The 14,737-nt window shown below is 50.0% G+C and overlaps 3 protein-coding genes across 3 annotated transcripts; 1 reads left to right on the forward strand and 2 right to left on the reverse strand.

The window, feature by feature from the left end:
* Positions 1–867: 867 nt before the first annotated feature.
* On the reverse strand, positions 868–2,716 carry KVR01_003976 (uncharacterized protein). Its single transcript, XM_044784658.1, has 3 exons — positions 2,053–2,716; positions 1,785–1,993; positions 868–1,728 (listed from the first exon to the last, which is right to left on the reverse strand). The coding sequence occupies exons 1-3, from the start codon at positions 2,262–2,264 to the stop codon at positions 1,070–1,072; spliced, it is 1,080 nt and encodes a 359-aa protein (XP_044648991.1). The 5' UTR covers positions 2,265–2,716; the 3' UTR covers positions 868–1,069.
* A 6,736-nt stretch (positions 2,717–9,452) lies between these two features.
* KVR01_003622 (uncharacterized protein) lies at positions 9,453–11,868 on the forward strand (the record flags this gene model as incomplete). Its single annotated transcript, XM_044783106.1, has 7 exons — positions 9,453–9,604; positions 9,656–9,771; positions 9,827–10,828; positions 10,888–10,928; positions 10,983–11,222; positions 11,282–11,491; positions 11,551–11,868. The coding sequence occupies 7 exons, from the start codon at positions 9,453–9,455 to the stop codon at positions 11,743–11,745; spliced, it is 1,956 nt and encodes a 651-aa protein (XP_044648637.1). The 3' UTR covers positions 11,746–11,868.
* A 103-nt stretch (positions 11,869–11,971) lies between these two features.
* Positions 11,972–13,799, reverse strand: KVR01_002205 (uncharacterized protein). Its single transcript, XM_044788093.1, has 2 exons — positions 13,335–13,799; positions 11,972–13,253 (listed from the first exon to the last, which is right to left on the reverse strand). The coding sequence occupies exons 1-2, from the start codon at positions 13,795–13,797 to the stop codon at positions 12,400–12,402; spliced, it is 1,317 nt and encodes a 438-aa protein (XP_044647220.1). The 5' UTR covers positions 13,798–13,799; the 3' UTR covers positions 11,972–12,399.
* Between the last annotated feature and the right edge of the window lie 938 nt (positions 13,800–14,737).

Here is a 14,737-nt window from a genome sequence, read left to right on the forward strand (position 1 = left end):
ATTAAAGAATATAATTTATATAAATAAATTAAAAATAATTTATTTAAAAAAGGAAATAATATAAATTTATAATTAGTTATATAAATAAACTTTATAAGTAGTTAAAATTATACTTTTATAAATACCCTTTAATAGTTAATTCTTCTAATTAATAATCTAACTATCTATACCTTTAGACTTTAAATTCCTTATAAATTCTAGTATTCTAATATGTAGGTATAGGGTAAGATATATAACCCTCTTGCCGTAACGGTCATGTATCCAAGTTTAGAGTACCCACAAAGTAGCCCTCATCTGAGTACCTAGGTACCTAGGTACCTAGCATCTAGTGGTGCAAGCATTGCTCCCGAGTTCAAAAAATTAATGACCCTGCACCAATCGTGACATCTGATTTCTTGAAGATACAGCTCGCTATGTCATCTACACTTTCCAGCTTACATGTCTTGCTGTGGACAGAGCTAGATCGCAGCAGATATTCTCTGAGGTAGACTGGTGCATGGCGACTCTCCTATGAAATCAAATCTGGCTTGATGCTTTTGAAACTGAGAGTCCTGGATATGTGTTGATAAGGGACATTTTAGATGCCGCTTTCTCTTCCCACCTGCACGGATTCCAAGGTGGATGATAGCAGCAGCAGAGGAACATTGTCCTCCTCAGAGAACTGTATAATGGACAATCGCAAGGCTGAGGCCACAAGCACCTATCGTATTATAACTATTGTTATCGACATCATATTCTTTCCAAGCGCTGGGTCTTGAGTGCTTACCACCGTCTGAAGGCGCCATGTATGTCCTCGGACGTATTCAGAATAGAAGCGAAACCAGCAGGTAATAGAAAGGACTCTCACAAGATAGGAGAAAGAGAGCCGTGTACAGTTGTAAATTAGAGCGGGCATTGTACAAAATGCAATGATGCAGTCTATGATCTCCCTATATTCTCGCCCAACGGGTAGACAGGCTGCACGACGCTCAACTATTCCAATCTGTCGCCAGTGACGTGTCCTCCACCTCGGGGTTCCGCCACGGCCTATCTCTTATACCCAGGATACCACTAACCCTGCGCCTATGACCTAGGCCCCAATCCAGTACGGGCCTTGCTGTCTCTTGTTGTTACCATTGGAAGCGGCGAATTGCACGTTCTCGTTGCCGGGTACGGGTGTGAGCACAGTCTGGGCGTTGATTCCCTGGACCGCGCCGTTGCCTCCCTGCATGATGCTCGCGAAGTTGTCGGATATGAGCTGAATGCCGCTGGAGAAGCCCTGCTCGTCGAACTCGCAGTGGCCGCCGTTGGGGGTGTTGTCGACGGTCTGCAGCGCGCCGACCTGCTGGGCATCAAGTCCAGCCTGCGTGGCCAGCTGCTCGTAGGCGGTAATGGCCTCCGGGATGGCGCCCTGAAGGCTGGTAAGCTCCTGCTGCGTGCTCTGGAAGTGAATCTTGGTCGTGGAGGCGACGGCGGCGGAGTTGTTGAAGTCGACCTGGGGCGCGAGCGCACCACACATCAAGAGAACACCGGTGCCCGCAAAGTTTGCCATGTGGGCAGGGACAAAGAAGCCGGAAAGTGTGAGAGAGCCGCCAGACACGCCGGTCATGAAGACGTTGGACGAGTTGAAGGCCACCATCTGCGGGAGCACCTGCTGCATCAGATCGTTGACGGCCTGCGAGTGGGCGGCGCCGTCCACGCGCGACAGGCCCTGAGGTTGGCCTTGGGACTGGCCCCAAAGGAGGTTCTCTGAGGAGATTTATTAGTCTAGTCTGTGCGACGATGGGGGAGGCATGGTCGCATACCAGAGGGGGCGAGAACAACGACTCCCATGAGTCCCTGCTGGACGGCCTGGTTGGGGAAGTCGAAGAAGGACTGGCCACCGTCGCCATGGAGGAGGACGTTGATGCCGTTGGGGCCCTGTGCGCCAGGCTGTGCGGCGGCTCCCGGAACTCCGGAGGCAGTCGTGAACTGGTCCGCCGGAGCGGAGATCTTGAACCGGAGGTCGAGGTTACTTGGGTATCTTGTTAGCGTATTGTCGGACGAGACAACGGGATCCCGTAGTTGTCTTACTTGACTGTAGCAGTCATATCCAAGATCGTGGAGCCATCTGTCGCCTGGGAGATGCCCTGGGGGATGGCAGCTGCCTGCTGCTGAGGCGTCTGCTGAGCCGTGTTGCCGCCACCGTTCCGGTTTCCTCCTTTCCGCCCACGGGTCTGTGGCACCGCCTGGACCTCACCAAAGACGGTCAGGAGGGCCACGAGAGCAAGACGAATGGTCAACATTCTGCTGAGGATACCAGTCCGCAGGCTATTATTAAAAAAGGGGGAGGGATTTGAGAAGAGAAGTGGAGGGCAAGATGAGAGCGAAAGAAACAGATTCGGAAGCGAAGGCGGCCCAGTTTGCTCCCAACAATGACAGGAATGAACAAGCAAAAGACAAGCCAAATCTTAACCAGTCGGAGGATGCAGGCACTTGCCATTAAGAGAAAGAAGCCTTGAGTTGAGAACCTAGGCAACACGCACGCCCTCAATGCTTCGGCGTCTCTGGACGATCCATGGCTCTTGGCGTTCCAGGCTCGTCCAGGGCTGTTGTGGTGGTCTGCGTACGGGAGGCGCTGGCTGGCTGGGCAGCATCTGGTTTCGTGATGCCCGCCCCCGGAGAAAGTCCATCATCAGACCGCTTGTGTATGAGAAGTTGGGTTGGAGAAGTTGGGACGACGGTATTGAGGCTCCATTTTGGTGTTACAAGGCCTCTGAGGAACGCTCCTGAACCTGCCACTCGGCTTGTGCCAGCGTTTCTTGGCGTCTGTTTTGGAAGGCCCCAGTGCTGCTTTGGCTGCACGGCTAGACTCTTTGACAACTGGTTGGTACCATGTATCCATGTACCCATGTACCCCTTTGCCCCTTGCAGGAGGGCCTTGTTTTGGAATCGGGTTCGACGTCAGTCCTCCTGTCAACCTAATTGCAGTGGAATGACGGTTTGAGAGATCGGACCCGGGCCAAGATTGAGATGATTCTACCTTAAATGTAAGCTTCTTTTCTCTCCTGCAGGCCAGGGCTTTTCATCTTGCTTGTACCTAAACAGGAGGGTCGAATTGAACAAAAGCAACAGGAAGGGCAGGGTTGCATTCTTGCTGCTCTCTTGTCTAGTCAGGGCTAAAACAGCCAGCATTGTGCCTGTCGATCACACTACTTAAGTAGGGCTACATTGTTTCACAAGGCCCAACGTCGGGCATGTGTGTGATTACCCGCTAGAAGCTTGTCAATGGCAAAGAAGCAAGCCACTGTAGATCTCTTCCCTGGCATGCTGTGGATAAATCTGTAGGGCTGGCCCAAGCAGGCAAGGCCATCATTGTGTGCAGAGCTGCTTGCCTGCCACTTACCTGCCATGTAAGGTGTGAAATACATTAGGATGGCAGTCCAAGAGCTAAACATCTAGGGCCTTACCTGGCTAGCTGGTTGTTTGGGGTTAGATGCACTGTTGATCTGGTCTCCCGATCAGGAAATCTATCAGAGTTTCGAAGCATGTGATTCGCTCCTGATCGCGACATGCCAATGAGGGTGCGGTTGCACCACAAGCGAGTGAGATCCACGAGCAGTTTGTCTGACTGATAGACTCAACTCCGTCCCACATCAGCCGGAACTCATATTGTAGCTGCCTGGTACCAGACATGTCCCTGAGCACACAGCCGGCTGACAATGACAACGATGCAGCAAAAAGCCACGGACGGCCCCAAAGGACCTCCAGAGTCTATTGTTTGTGATTTAGAGCTTGGGGCCTTTCTTGGCCCTCGAATGCTTCTCCTGATCCCGCAACAACCTACGAAGAATCTTGCCACTTGGACTCTTAGGGATCACGTCCAGGAATTCAATTCCACCCTTGATCCACTTGTAGGGAGCCTTGTGCTCCTCCACATGCTTCAGAATGGCCTTCACAACCTCATCTTCTGGCTTATTTGCAACGGCCGGAGACTTCACAACAAATGCCTTTGGAACCTCTCCAGCAGAGTCGTCTGGAATTTGGATCACGGCACAGTCGGCCACAGCTGGATGCGACAACAGGTGGGCCTCGAGCTCGGCCGGGGCAACCTGATGGCCTGATGAGAGGTCCTTGGTCAGTCTTCGGGTCAAATGGCCTGTGAAGAGAACAGCAAATACCTTTGACCTTGATCAACTCCTTGATCCTATCAACAATCACGATGTGCTCGTTTCCTGAAGGGGCCAACGTTACAACTGCCTCGTCACCCGTGCGAACCCATCTCCCATCCTCGTCATACACAAAAGTCTCCGTTGTCGCTTTCTGGTTGTTGAGGTAGCCAATCGTGGCTGACGGAGACTGCACCCAGAGCTCCCCAGGTGTGTCGTAGCCCTTGACTTCCGTGCCATCTAGACCGAATATTTTTGCTCTCACGGCTGGTAGCAGGGAGCCGGAGGACTTGTTCAGAATATCATCCTCGCTGTTTGACGTGACAATCGTGGCGGTCTCCGTCATGCCTGGGGACACGGATTAGCCGCCGATCCAAACGCGCTCCCGGCCGGGTCACTCACCATAGCCTTGAGCCACACGCCACTTGGGCCATAACTTGTTCATTTCCAGGATTGTCTCTTCTCCCAATGGAGCCGCGCCGGAGAAAACAACTCTGACGCTATCAAGATTGTACTTGTTACACTCTTCCGGTGCCCTGGTCATGCGTATCACAATCGGTGGGACCTAGTGCTCATGTTTTGTCAGCGGGAAGACGCACGACGCGATTTGGGAAGCGGTATCTGAGCAGCCGTACCAAGAAGAGGTGGTTGATTTTGAACCTCTCTATGGCCGACAGATACGTCGGCATCTCGAATTTTGGTAGCACCACAACTTCATCGCCTCGGTAGGTGCAATTATGTGCGATGACAACCAAGGCATAGATGTGACTCAGCGGGAGGAGTCCCAGCACAGTCTGAGTCGAGATGCCGAGCTTCTTCCTGGAGACGGATTCGTAGGCGACGTGCTGCATGGCATTCGCGATGACGTTCCGATGTGAGACCATAACAGCTTTGGGCAGCCCAGAGGTCCCACTAGAGTAAGACAGGAACGCCGGCTGCCGCTCTCCCTGGCCCTTCTTCCACTGCAGTGAGTCCAGCGGGGACAGCCTGGCGCCTTCTGCAATCAGGTCCTCGACTGTCACGAACCCGTCCGCGTTTTCGAAGCCCGGCATGCCCATCAGCCATATCTTATCCTTAGGGATGCCCGCAGCCTTTGCCGCCTCGACCCCGATCTGCAGCTGAGGCCCGCCGACAAAGAGTGCCTTCGCGCCCGAGGATTTGAGTTGATGGGTCAATTCGGCAGCCGAGTAGGCCGCGTTTGCGGGGGTGACAATGCCATTGAGCCGATGTATCGCCCATGCAATCGTCACTTGATTTGGTGCACATGTCAGTGACTGTTATGTCAAGATTGGGGCCCTGAGAGACGCCGCTGGCCGTTGAATCAACTCCGCCGCGCCGACCTCTTTGGTGTCCGGTTTAGAGACCATCACCTACAGTAATCAATCTGTAGTAGGAGGCGTCAGTTACTAGTATCTTGCTCCAAAGTCCCACGAGATGACGGGCAACAAGCCTACCGTGTTAACCGAGAAAATGCATGCAACTTTGTCCCACTCGGTCTCTTCGTTCGGCAGCCACCCGAGCCGCTTTCCGATGGCCCGGGCAAGAAAGTTCTGCCGCTCAATGAGCGAGTTCCAGTCAAACGTCTTTCCGGTGAGTCCGCAGGTGAACGGATTCCTGCTTTTGGCGAGCGGGTAGCGGGCATATTTGTCGGATGTCATGAACTCCGCGATCGGGATGCTGTCTGGAGGGTCTGAAGGCCGTCAGAGGCAGTGCTCATCGTCCTGGTCTCGGATTGAGGCATGATTCCCACTTACCGAAGGGCAGCTTTGGCACCCAGCTTGGGGGTTCGAAAACCATCTTGGACTCGGGTTCTGCCTGCGGGACGTGCTATATGGCTTTGGTGCAGTGCGACTCCTTGTCTGTGGCGGCACAAGCTCGCTTGCTGTATACCGTGATGTAGTACAAATCGGGATTGACAGCGGGAGGGAAAAGGTGCAACGGTGCGGTGTTCGTAGAAACAAGAGCAGAGGAGAGAAGACCTCGACACGGAAGAGTTCACCGGCTCACCGACTCGACGGGACAAAACTGGCTGAAGCTGCGCTAATTATCAGAGATAACACAAAGAGCACTTGACCTCGGGACTTTGCAAAGCTACTCCACCCGTGGACCCTGGGCGGGCTGCCCGGAAGTTGGGGAGCACGACATCATTGTCCAGCTTCCGAGGCGTCTCGGCGATTCCCCCGCACTCAACCCTGTCGCCCCGGTCCCAATTCTCTCCACGATCTGACCCACCTGCCCCTGAGCGGCTGAGCACGTCTGGTGTGAGTGGGCAGGACGCGGTACTGTGGTAGCTGCCCTGGGGGGGAATTCTGTATATCCGGTATCTCCGTCCATCAACGTCCGGTCCTCACAGTGCTTCAATCCCGAGGTCTTGCCCGGCTTCAGGCAATGGATCCCACAAGCGCCCCTTATAATCGAGCAATGCAACATTACGGACACTTCACGATTTCAGGTGATCATCCATCTTCGCGTCTCCGCCTTTTTCTTTGGATTCCCGGGCCAACTACTCAAGTCCAGATGTCCTCGTGCTCGGCTACTTGCAACTCCATCGCTTTCGTCCCTCTGGTCTACAGCCTTCCTCGATGAGCCCAAGGCGATCCTAATGTTTTGACTACAAGTGCGGAGTGATATCTTCTTGCGGTGGTTATGGAGCTACTCCTCAATACGCCCCGTCAACTTATTAGCCATACTCCCGTCGGTTGTTCCCAAGGTAATCCAGGACTTCAACCTCGAGATTCTTCTGAATAACCCCCGTATGTGCCGTAATCGACCGTTTTAATACCGGTCCCTCTCAACATAATACCATGTTCATGGAATGATGCAGCTGGTGCTGGGTGATGATGTGAGCAAGCAAATCCACTCATGGATAGATCTGTTCTTCTACCAGTGACTGGCCCAGATTACAATTGTTTCCTAAACCAAAAAGGAATGACTTGTCAATAGACAATGTTTGGAGGCAACAATAGTTGAAAACATGAGGTTTGCCGTAGTTTTGTCCGGTAGAGCCTAGTTTTGAGATGCCCATGCAAGAGTGTGCTTCCTTTTCTTGGTGCCACAGATTTGTCTTGAGTAATGCCATGGTCATTCTGAATGCAGTCAGAAATCATTGTATATATAACATGGCCTAATGGCTTGTTGTATTAAAGAGCATTGGAATTTCTGTAATTTAGAATCTAAGAATTACAGCAAAACCCTACCTAGGTAGCAAAGTTCTTTCTTCTAAGGGTCCAGTACTCCAAGGGCCCCTGCCAGTGACCAGAATGTTGTTTCTCTCATGTTTATTATAGCTACTACTCGTCTGTAGTGTCACAGTATGAACAGAGTTCAAAGTGATTCACGGAAATTCGTCCCATTTTGTTGCTAGTCCTGACTTGATGTTGCTCGTTTGGCATTCTCACCCCCACAACGGCCACACCTGTAACTCACGTCGAATCTGCCCCCATAGCTCTCCTGGTCTCTTAATACCCTACCTTACTACCTTTGAGGTTGTGTTACACCTTAAAAGTTCACTTAAGAAAAGAATCTCAACAAATGTGCCTTCAAAAGGGTTGTGCTTTTCACAGATTGATAGCAGTATCTTCCGTGCTAGGCTTCACACAACTGTCCCCAAAACAGAACCAGGCCTGCTCAAAGCTTATACTTAACAAGAACTGCTGGGCAAGTACTTATTCTCGTTTATTCGCGGGGAAGGAACATCTGCGTGGTCCGTGTTCACGCTAGCGGCATCAGACTCGCTCTGACCAGCTTCCTTCTGCCTGGGAAGGTACATCTCATCTCTGGAAGGAACAGACAGCAGCTCAGCAGCTCCTTGACAGTCGTCCTTTTCCAGGCAAAAGCTTACACCCTGCAACATTCTCTTGTAAGTTGAACACTCCAGCCTCCTTCAAGCCTCCCTTCCAGTACACATCGTGAAACATCTCCGTCATCGGGCGCTGTCCCAAGCAGTCTGAATCACAATCTTTTCCCAATCCCTGTCATTTCCTGCCCCATCGGCACGACGGGCACTTTCGCTGGTTTCCAGCGTTTGGTGCTTTTGGAAATCAAGCTCGTCCGATACCAAGTTGACCACCTCAATTCACACGTCACAACATTATCGCCCGATGCCCCTGAATCACGTCAGAAGTCCACCAGAATCATCCCCCCACCCCAGAGAAGGATTTGATAGCCCAGAACCCTTCTCAACAACCAAATTCCAGCTGCCCCCTACTACCTCTCTTCGTTCCTTCCTTTTCCCCTAACCTAGTGGCAAAAGCTCCTGGGTACCTTTCGCCCTGAAGCTCATATGAAATCTGCTCCAGGATCAGGTAGCCTGAGCATTGGTCACGGCCGACAGCATACCAGACCACTCGACTACTCGGTTGCTTGATCACACGGTCGAATCTCCTGATTTTCAGCATCTTTACTCTCAGACTAGTGGGTGCATACCAACCACTTCTTCTCATTGGACCTCAAACCACCATAGAGGTAAGTAAGTCTTGGTTGCAAATTTCTGGCTGTTGGGGTTGCTCGCCTCGTCCCTTGCGTCATCCCCATCGCTGTCCCTCCCATCCATTTTACCGTTTCGCTTCACGTATAAGACCTCAACCAATATACAATACTGCAATGGTATGCTTGGTACCTATAACATTCTTCACGTCCATGGAATTTGGTCCTCAGCCTTCATGTTCTTGCCCACTTCACTTCTGACCCACAACTCCATTTTATACAAGATGGTGATCAACTGCCACATTCCCAGCTTCTTTATGCCTTGTTACATGAGGTAGATGTCTTGCCCTTCGGTTCAAGTGGAGCTGAGGTATATAGACATTGGAGTCTCCGCTACTGCAGCTTGTTCTTACGTCTTGCCTCACCCTTGAACTCATATCCTTGAATTCACATGTTTATTTAGACGCTAGATTCTAATGATTTTGTATTAGAACTCAAAACATCACTTCAGCAATCATGCCTGGACAAACAAGCATAAAAGCCTGCTTCCTCACAGACAAGGCTATTGAGCCTACGTCCACCCGGGCAGTTCCGGCTGTAGCAGACGCTCCCACGATCCCACCCGCCATCCCACCTGCACCGCCTGTCCCACTGACTCCGTCTTCGCCTGCAACACCATCTATTCCCGGAACATTATTTATCCCTGGAACACCATCGACCCTACCAACACCGTCCAGGCCTGTGCAGACGTCTCTGAAACGTAGAGGATCCCAGACTCTGCAGTCCGATGCGTCTCAAAAGCGTGTGCGAACAAAATATGCCACTGGGGACAGCGGTACAAACACAGCCTCTGCTGATTCTGAGGATGAATTCCCCAATGGACCAGTCACTGTCTGGGCGATGACCAGGGGAGACCTCTGCAGCTCACAGCAATCCTTCAAAGCATACCAGGGAGGTGTTCAGAGCAAGAACAACGTGGTTGTCGGATTGTACATAGACAAGTTCACTGAAGCCCGAGACTTCCTTGGCCGAAACAAGCTCATCACTTGCAGGTAAGAACTCCTCAATAACCGCCTGTTGTACTCTGGCTGACACCTATTTAGTGGTGGTGGTCGTTACTTGGACATCAAGACGCGCATGTTTCTTCGCAAGGATACTAAGCCAGATGTTATTCCCCGGTGGGAGGCCGCACTTCATACTCCTATCATCGTCATCATGGGTGGGTCTACATCTACATCCGCTACAAATTGTATGCTAACAGGTGATATCTGCAGGTAAGGAACATCCACAATTTCAAAGCCTCAATTTACCAAGTGTTGTGCGCAAACGTGGCGCCTTTGTTGAGCTAGGCGCATTCATGGTGACCAAGATCTGGAATGAGAGGGTGCAGCAATCCAACGAGAAAGGAGTCCACGTTTACAAAGTTTGGAAACTCATGCTCCAGACTTTGGATCCCACTTCAAAGCCATGGTACTGGAAAGAGGTTATCCCGAACACCATGACCATTGATGGTCCTCATCAACCAGAGAAAACAGATCCTCAGACCAGCAACGGCACCGAGTCACCTGTATCTGGGCTCCTGGAGGCAACTTGCATCCGATGTAAGAGGGAAGGTCCCAAGGTCTTTGAAAATGCAACTTGGGTCTGTCTCAAGGAAGACTGTGATGCATTCTTCAAAGTTGGTAGTGAGGAATTGGCCCAGATTGGAGACGACAACAAGGAGCTTCGATATTCTGAAGACTTCATCAACCACAACACAACTTACAAAGACATCAACAACATTCCTACTATGTTTGAGCCGCTCCCGGAGGCTTTGGCAGAGGATGGTGGGATTTTCGGCACGGAAGCCTTTCGACGCAGTGGCATGACCTGCCCTGAGTGCCGTTGCGCTAGTGCTCGGAAACACTGGGTCGGACTGAAATGCCCAAACTGTGGCTTCGAGTACAACATGCCTCCTATACCATACCCTCTGAGTTTGGTAGAGGAGGAGACGAAGAGACACACGAAGACATGCCGCGTCAAGGATGATGGGGTGACCATCAAGCTTGGGGAAGCTCATGTTGACAAGTTTGTTGAGAACGATGAAGATTGCCTGTCCACTCGATTCATTTATATGATCATGGATGACAATGGATACTTGGTTGGAACTCTTGTGGTCGAGCGGCCCAGCGATGCTTCCAAGAAAGCCCCTGGTGGCGCTGATGAGCTGTACACCAGCATTGAAGCAGATGGCAGCAGCATGGATCTCCAGCGAAGCCCTGTTCGCTGCGCAGGCAGTAAGTTCCCACATATATACACGACCACGGTCACCTATTCCTTTGCTAACAATATTCAGCTGGTGCTGAGCAGTTGACCGGCCACTTTCAGTCAAACTTTGTAAGTCCATTTGGGTCACCATTTGATTTCCCACCTCAAGCTAATCAAATCAAGGGTGCTCTCTATGAATTTGGCCAGAAGAGAATTGGCACAAAGCCCTTTGAGACCGCTCCTGATGTGGTTTTGAAGTCCCTGGCCTACTTGAAGCACTTTGGCCAGAAGGCTCTTGCAAGCTCTCAGAAAATCGCTTCCAGAGAGAATTACCGACACACTGCTGGCTCCACCCTTCACACGCCTCAGAAGCCTTTCAACGAATTACTGGCTCTCGCGTACAGAGAGGATGACAAGATCAGTGTAGGTTGCTCACCAAAAGCATGTTATGTGAGCCTTCCGTGCTGACAAGCTCTTTGAAGTGGCATGATGATGGAGAGGCCCAATTGACAGGTGTCATAAGCACGGCCTCTCTTGGATCCCCTGGCAAGATGTCACTGCGGTTCAAGAAATCCAAGACTGCCATGAAGGATGGCAACAAACCCCATGAAAGAGCGTCGATCCTGGAAGTGCAGCTTCGTCATGGAGATGTGGCCACCATGTGCGACACTCAGCTTCAAGCTCTCACTGATGTTAGTTTTTCGCCCTGCAGAGTCAAAGAGGTAATGATATGTGCTGACAGAAAATCCAGCATGCAGTAGATCCAAAGGGCATACGACGCTATGCGATGACCTGTCGGACGATCAACCTCAAGTACTACAGGCAGGCCAGCGAGAAGAAGAAGCTTGCTCAGAAAGGCCTGACCGTGGAAGATATGGAGAAGGCGGCACAAATCCCAGACCATGCCCTCAGCTTTGCCTACAATGGCACCAAGTTGAGCGACTAAAAGGGAGCAGCCTGCTTAGATGTGGGCACACGTCAGCTGCCTTCTCTGCCACAGCCTTGCCCAGTTGGTATCCTGGGCCAGCCCAGTATCTGCTACTAGTAAGACATGGTCCACTGGGACTTGGTCGGAGCCATGGATTTGAACACATGAAGAGGTTCACTGGATCAAAGTCTTTTCTTATCTTCTGATTTTTTTTTGGGGGGGGGGGAGGGATTGCACGAATATGGCACAAGTTTGTGGGGACAGTGGCGCACAATGATTTGCTATCAAGGTAGGGTGGTTGTCTTGGGGCTTAAGAGCCGCGGGTTTGAAGACACACAGGCCTCTCGGCCCATATTGGCTTTTATCAGGTATTTTTATTTTGAGGCTGGGGACACCTGCGGTTTGGTGGTTTGTTCACAGCGGTGGAAGGCTCGGGAGGTCATACATTGCTGATTTGGCTGGATGAACAGGCAATGTTGTGACCATACCACACACTGCGGCTTAAGATCAAAGACCCAATTAGATCAGAGAAGAGCCTTAATAGCTTTCAGAGGCATCTGACCAAAGAAGTATGCTCTAGGGCCAAGAAGATATGCACCGTGCCCGAGTCTTACTGGCCAGGATGACCCCGTCTAACGTTCTATATGATATCGTTCAAGACATGTCAGCTATCTACCAGGTCCCTTTGCCTGAGACCAGGAGCACTGTGCTTCCCAGCTGCCTGCGCAGGTCTTCCTTCTCTACATCATGGGTATCCTCAACCTCGCCCCACTTGCCTGTTTGCCAGTCCACCTCCAGACTTGACGCCTTAGCCGCCTCTTCAACCCCAAATGTCCTTTTGTGATGCTTTGGCTTCTCCCCACCGGGAGGGGCGTCCCTTACAGCACGGCCTGCACTGCCTTCACTCCACTCTACCACCAGCCTGGCCGCACCCAGCAAGCTCTTCCCAGCTAGAGCAGCCCTCTCCAAACCAGCGAGGTCCCAGGCGTCAAGGCCCATCACCCATCCCTGGATAACCTCCCTGACACCTGGCTTCTGCTCCTTGGGCAGCAGCAAACCCTCGTCCAGGACCGGCTCAATCTCCACACCAGGCCAGACATGGGTGCTCAGGTACCCTATGATCTGTCCAGCCGTGCGCTCCTGGAGCTCCCTGAGGGGCACCTCACCCGGGCCGAGTGGCTCGTCGGGGAGCGGTGCCCAGCACAGCAGCGAGTCGGTGTCGAGGTAGCGCATGAGGACCTCGGTGATGGCGGTGCGGGTGGGCGCAAAGCCACTGCTGCCGCCCTCTTGGTGGTGCTTGGCGTCGTCTTCGGCAATGTCAAGGGCGCGGCACACAATGGAAGTCAGAGGAATCAGGTGGTTCTTGGTTGCCTGCTGGGCCGAGGTCAGGAGGTCCCACTCGAGGGCAAGGGCGTGTGCCAGGTACGGCTTGGAGAGAGGCACGTTCACTATTGTCTTGGTTGTTGGGTGGCGGAGGGGCCGGGAGTCGAGAAAGATCTGGTAGGAGCCTGGGTGGGTGCAGGCACCTCAGACTGTCAGTATATTTCAAAGGTATAGAGGATAAGGGACCGGTTGGGGGGCTGGCTGGTAGGCTGTGTGTGGTGCACCTTGGACCTCTTTGATGTGGACGTCTTGCCAGAAGCGCTTCTTCAGCGGTGACTTCCCGGGGCTCTTGCCGGTGCTAGCATCCCGCAGCCCCTTTGCATTCTTGAGCAGCTCAGCCTGCTTCCTTCTCCTCTCCGCCTTGGCATATGGGTGTTCGGCAGCGGGCTGTGGTGGTTCCGGAGGGGGACCGGTCGCGCAGAAGGGGGCGACGTTGGCCGGGTCGGCGGCTGAGAAGTGGAGGGCTCTGGAGGCTATGGGCTGGGTTCTCGGGCAGCTGTGTCGGCCAGTGGCTACAATTCGGGGTAGGGCCTGGCCGGCAAGCCTCGTGGGCGGCTTCATGTTGGGCAAGGCTGGTTGGTGGTGGGACGGGACGTGGAGGTCGAGCACCGGTGCCTTGGTGATGCGTCGAATTCTAGAAGCCTTGACGTACCGCGGCCGTACCACGGCACCTGGCCTGCTGGACATTTTTAACGGCCGAGTTACAGGGGGGTCCTTGCCACTATCTCGGAAAAACGAGAGTTAGCCCCCCCCCTACAAAATACCCCCTATTTCTCAACTAAACTAAAACTTCACTAATAAAATAGAAAACCCAATATTTTTAATAAAATATTATACCTAATACTATTTATATTCTAAAAAAGGAAAAAAAAAGACTAATAATAATAAGCTATTACTTATTAAACTATAAACTCTAATAATTAAAGTTTTATTTATATTTTAACCTATCTTTATTAAATAAATAGTTATAAACTAAATTTTAAATTAACTATATTATAATTTAAAAATATTATTAAAAGGTTATTATTATTTATATAATTATTTTAAATATACTATTATTATTACTATTAAATATAGTTAAATTAAAGTAATAGGTTTTAAAGGTTTATTAGTCTACTTTTTATAATAAATTTATAAAACTTAACTAATATATAAATTATATAAATTAAAAGTTAAAAATCCTTTATTTAATAAACTAAATCTATACTTTAATAAAATATAATACTTTTTATTAAATAGTTTTAAATTAATATTATTATAAAAATAATAAATAATACCCTTAAAGCTTATATATAAAATAATAAATAAATATATATACTAACTTATTAATATAATAAAAGCTTTATAACTATTACCTTTAATAAATATATTAATTAAATTATATAATAAAAATATTTATCTTTATTAATAAGTTTAATTTTAATAAATAAAATAATATAAAAGAATAAATTAAGTATTTATTAGGTATACTTTATAAATTAAAAGTCTCTTTAAGTAAAAGCTTACCTTTATATCTTTTATAATTATATTTAATAATTTATTTATTATTATAATATATAAAGGTTATATAATAAAAGAGTACTTTTATAATAATTAATAAAAGTATTTTATTAAAAATAAATCTATA

This window comes from Diaporthe batatas, assembly GCF_019321695.1.
Source record: "Diaporthe batatas strain CRI 302-4 chromosome Unknown Contig00003, whole genome shotgun sequence".
NCBI lineage: Eukaryota > Fungi > Ascomycota > Sordariomycetes > Diaporthales > Diaporthaceae > Diaporthe > Diaporthe batatas.